Here is a 4,457-nt window from a genome sequence, read left to right as displayed (position 1 = left end):
AAATCTACATCAAGTTTTTATGTAGACACACCACCTCCTGATGAGATCACAAAGTGGGGCTGGATCAGGGAAGAGCAGGTATAAAGTCATCAGCCAGGTTGGAAACACTTATGGGTTGTTCAGTTCTGGTGGTGTAGGAGAGCTGCTAGTGCCTTTACAATATGAGAATCTCTGTCCTTTACTACATCATCAGGCTATCTGCATTAAATAATTATAATGCCTACTTTTAACTTCCCTCTACAGTGCCTGCGGCTCTTAATAAAACTCTTCCAGTCATCAGTAAAAGCATAGAAGCGGAGCTGAGGGTGTCACAAAGTTTGGCGTGGAAATACACAACTGTGCTGGAGAAGCTAATGGACTCTGACAATCAGCCTGAAGACTGTGACATGCCCAGCATCTTACTCAAACAGGCTCTCTACAATGTCAGACAGCATGAAGTCTTCCTCAAAGTGTTACTGGTGAGGTAACAGCAACTGGTAGCTGCTAATTATCGTTTGTGTAATTGTGGTATTTTCATGTAGCTTTTGTGAGTCTTCGGTATAATCAACACACATTTTTCTTGCATCTTATTAAGTAAAAGAGGATATGTTTTCCCTTTACCACCAGGATGATGCACGTTTATGTGCCCAGCATGTTGAATCCCTGCAGCTGGAGCTCTCATCACAGATGAAGCTGCTGAAAGAAACTGTGCAGTCAAAGCCAGCCGTCCCCACTGCAAAGGTTTTTGTAAGTGTCTTGATCACTGCTGTTATGTTGCTACTGTTATTATGACCTGTCATATCAATAGACTGTAAATAAAGATGGATGTACCCACAAGTTTCTGAAGAGCAGTTCTGAAGTTCAGAGTGAGCTGCTCGGCAATGTCTACCTCCACCCAGAGCTAATCCAAAAATGAGCAAAGAGGTGGGGCGTGACTCAATGCTGGCCGGTTTAATTACTGTGGCAGGCATATGCTCCTGTTAGCATCGTTACCACAGCTGGGTGTCTTGCTGGAAGGCTAAGACTATTTCATTTGCTGGCTAATTAGCTAGTTAATGAGTTAAGCTAACAATCCAGGTTTGGTGAGCGCAGACACCGACACCTGCTTATTACTGCTAACATTAAGACTAGAGACCAAAACAGTTCCTGTACCAGGCTGTAAACATGTTTATTTCTGCTGTAAAGTTGGACATTTTAACATGGGAGTCTATGGGGACTGACTCACTGTTGGAGCCGGACACTAAAGGAACTGCAGGTTTTGCTTCTTCAGTGTTGGCTTCATTTTTCAGCCTTGGAGGTTGATGCTTGGTCATATCATCTCTAAATGGAATAGCTCAGCATTTTGAGAAATACACATATTTGATTTCATTTTGAGAGTGAGTAGAAACGACTGACATCAGTTTTCTGTCTGTGTGTTTACTACAGAGCTGGAGTCAGTAGCTGGTTAGCCTGGTTCTCAATAGTTGTACCTCTCGATTGGTCACACGTTCCAGTTTAATTTAAAACTCCGCCACATTTTCTTTGTGCACATAACTTTAATCAGTTGTGAAACATGTTGTCCCGTGTTTTTGGTTAAATGTGCCATATACATTTTTTGTTTTTGCTATTTCTACAGCCTCATTTTTGTCATTTCTCAAACTGTCCTTCAGCCACTGTTCAAGGCCCTATCAAAGCTGTGGTCTGGACTCCAGGATGAGGCTGCGCTGCTCAACATCCTCAGTAACATGAAGCTCAATCTGCAGCCTTTCCTCGCATCTCAGGCCAAGATTTTTTCTGAAGCTTATCTGGATGGCCTGCTGCGGGAGTCAGAGGTGAAGACAGATGAACAAAGAATGACTGAGTCTGCAGGTATGGCTGACTTCACCAACAACAAATCCGAAGAGTGAGATGGCTCTGATCTGAGCTTATCCAAGTGCTGGCTGAAATGCAGTTGTTTTCCTTCATTGTGCCTTTCAGACGAGCGTATTGTTCCAGCTGAGATGGAGACACAGGAATGGCTCCTGCCTGAAGCAACAGCCAGCATTAATCATCTGTTGCAGTATAATGGAGTCTGTGGCTACACGCTTGTGAGCAGAGACGGGCTTCTACTTCCAGGTACTGTTGTCACCAGTCTGATATGAGGGTGGGAATTTGGATGTCCACTCTTGGTCAGATTCAGGCATATGGGTGAAAACCTCAGCATGCTACAAACAAACCAGGTTTCATGGAGTGTTTTATTACCAGATGGAAAAAAAATTGTCCTTCATGGCAAACCATGACACCCCTTTACTTAACGTGCTGTCACCCCAACCTGAATCTGTTCTTGAAAGTGGGGCTTTGTTGCCATAACATCTCCCTCACTGTATCCCACTGCCTCCTCGATCTCCATCCATCTATTTCTTTTTGCTGCTGATCCAGGTTGTGGTGACAGCACGTTAAGTAAAGGGGTGTCATGGTTTGCCATGACAGACAATTTGCATTTTGAGTTCTGTAAGTAAGTCACTCTTTGTTATTAAAAGCTGAGTTAGAACATGATTTAGAACCAGTTCAAATGACTCATTTCAGTGTAAAGCAGCAGAAAAGACAGGCTGCAGCGGAAAAGTCAAAATATGCTCCTCTCTAACCACATCTCCTCGACCACATCATGAGGTTAAAGATGTGAAGGAGAATTCATTAGGACTTAGGAAAAGAATCTGACTGCACTGACACTAAGATTTTTTTGAACTAACTTTATTCATAACACATGGAGGATAAATCCTCCTTTCCTACCCACAGAACAAAGCAAACAGGACTGAAATGATTAAATAAGATGACAGATAGAAATGTACAAGTAGAAAGAGTTGAGCCATTAAAACATTAATAAAAGATATAATTATCTGAGTAAAGGGCCAGAGTCAGTTATATTCAGACATCAGTAGGTTATATAGAGTTTTGACTTTTTATACATTTGTTAAGTAGAGACAATTCATATTTTAGTGCAGTGAGCTGTTTTGAAATGACATTTATGTAGAGATTCATATGCTTGTTCTTCACCAATGTCTAACAATGTGAAGGTTGTTATGGTCTGGACTCTCAGAGTGTTAGTGGGGTTTAGGAAAACAAGAGGAACACTGGAGGAAGAAAAACCTCCTTTACATTCATGATCACTCCTAACTGGTTCTATTCGGGCTTGAGTCGATCCGACTTCCAAGTTTCCAAGTGTTGGATTGTATCACAAACATCAAGCTGCTCTGTTATTTCTACGTTTATATTGGTCTGTCGTGGTGAAACTACAATTGTCTGTTGTTTTAAATGTTGGTGCAGCAAGGAATTGTGGGACGGCATTTCTCCTTTCCTCTCATAAAGGAAGGTCCAGTGTTTCCTCTCCTAAAGGAGATAAGATAGGAAGCACTGAAGCTCCTTTCCTCATCACTTAGAGAAGTGGAGCAGCTGTGATCATGGCTGCTGCTCAGATACTTCAGCTGGTTTCACTCAGTGAGGAGCCTTCAGAAGGAGAAAAGGCTTTTGGACCCCTTTACCCCTACAGTCCAGTTGGTTGGTTGTTGGTTGGTTGTTGCCCTCACAAGACTCCAACATACTTGAACTCCTTCACTCGGGGCAATGACTCACTCCCAGTCTGAAAGTGGCAATCCAGCATTTTCAGGCAGGGTATGATACCTGCAAACAGAGGTCCAATCCTGAGGCAGGAAACCGGACACTCTGTCCCCTCCCAAAGGGAAACAAAGCATATAGGCTTTCACATGGCGACTGAGTAGTGTGATACCTCGATCATTGCAGTACACCCATCAACCCCTTTTGAAAAGATAGGAATCACCATACCATGTGTAATATGAAATGTTACTATCACTTATTTCCTCTGCTCATGATTTGTCTTGATCTGTTAAATCTTTATCCAGTCTGTTTTGTTTTGAATATGTCACACTTCTTTTGCAGGTAACCCACACATTGGAGTCCTGAAATACAAAGAGAAGCTCTATGTTTTTACCTCCAAAAAAGCTGCCTTGGAATTTGCCTCCTGTCCAGACAGCTTCATTGCAGAGGTTGCAGAAAAAGCCAAGCTCTCCCCTGAACTCATTCAGCTCCTCAAACTCCACCAACAGTTCTCCTGCGTCAGTCCATACTCTGAGGTGAGCAGCCTTCTCTGGGTAATTGGATACTTAAACACACAGATTCCACATTTTGTGCCGTGACACTGTTTAACTGGTGGTTTTGCAGCTGCAGCCAGGAGAGAGTTTACTAGTGAATCCCATCACTAAGTGTGAGAGCGGCACACAGACCGACATCCACCCAGTGGAGACAAACATTGTAAAGTCATATGAGTGGAACGAATGGGAGCTGAGACGAAAAGCTATCAAACGGGTGAGCCTGAATTCACAAGTTGTTTTCTTTGTCATTAGTCACTTGTCTATAGTGCATTAATTTGTATTTCTACTGTTGACCTTGTGATCATCAAGACGAAAAATGAAATAGTTTCATTGTGATCATTTTCCAGAGATGTA

At 42.6% G+C, this 4,457-nt stretch overlaps 1 protein-coding gene across 1 annotated transcript in view; it reads left to right on the top strand.

Moving 5' to 3' along the window:
• Nucleotides 1-243: 243 nt before the first annotated feature.
• LOC111650776 (cilia- and flagella-associated protein 206-like) overlaps nucleotides 244-4,457 on the top strand; it is a gene marked incomplete at its 5' end in the record, with an annotated part of 7,820 nt that continues 3,606 nt past the window's right edge. Inside the window, 6 exons of the mRNA XM_023400687.1 lie at nucleotides 244-458; nucleotides 607-726; nucleotides 1,629-1,827; nucleotides 1,936-2,073; nucleotides 3,892-4,085; nucleotides 4,174-4,335. Coding sequence (XP_023256455.1) covers nucleotides 244-458; nucleotides 607-726; nucleotides 1,629-1,827; nucleotides 1,936-2,073; nucleotides 3,892-4,085; nucleotides 4,174-4,335 — 1,028 coding nt within the window. The remainder of the gene's footprint in view (nucleotides 459-606; nucleotides 727-1,628; nucleotides 1,828-1,935; nucleotides 2,074-3,891; nucleotides 4,086-4,173; nucleotides 4,336-4,457) is intronic.

This window comes from Seriola lalandi, unplaced genomic scaffold, assembly GCF_002814215.2.
Source record: "Seriola lalandi dorsalis isolate HSWRI2012SDOR001 ecotype SW California unplaced genomic scaffold, Sedor1 jcf7180002052903, whole genome shotgun sequence".
Taxonomy (NCBI): domain Eukaryota; kingdom Metazoa; phylum Chordata; class Actinopteri; order Carangiformes; family Carangidae; genus Seriola; species Seriola lalandi.
This window is presented reverse-complemented; position numbering and strand designations above follow the sequence as displayed.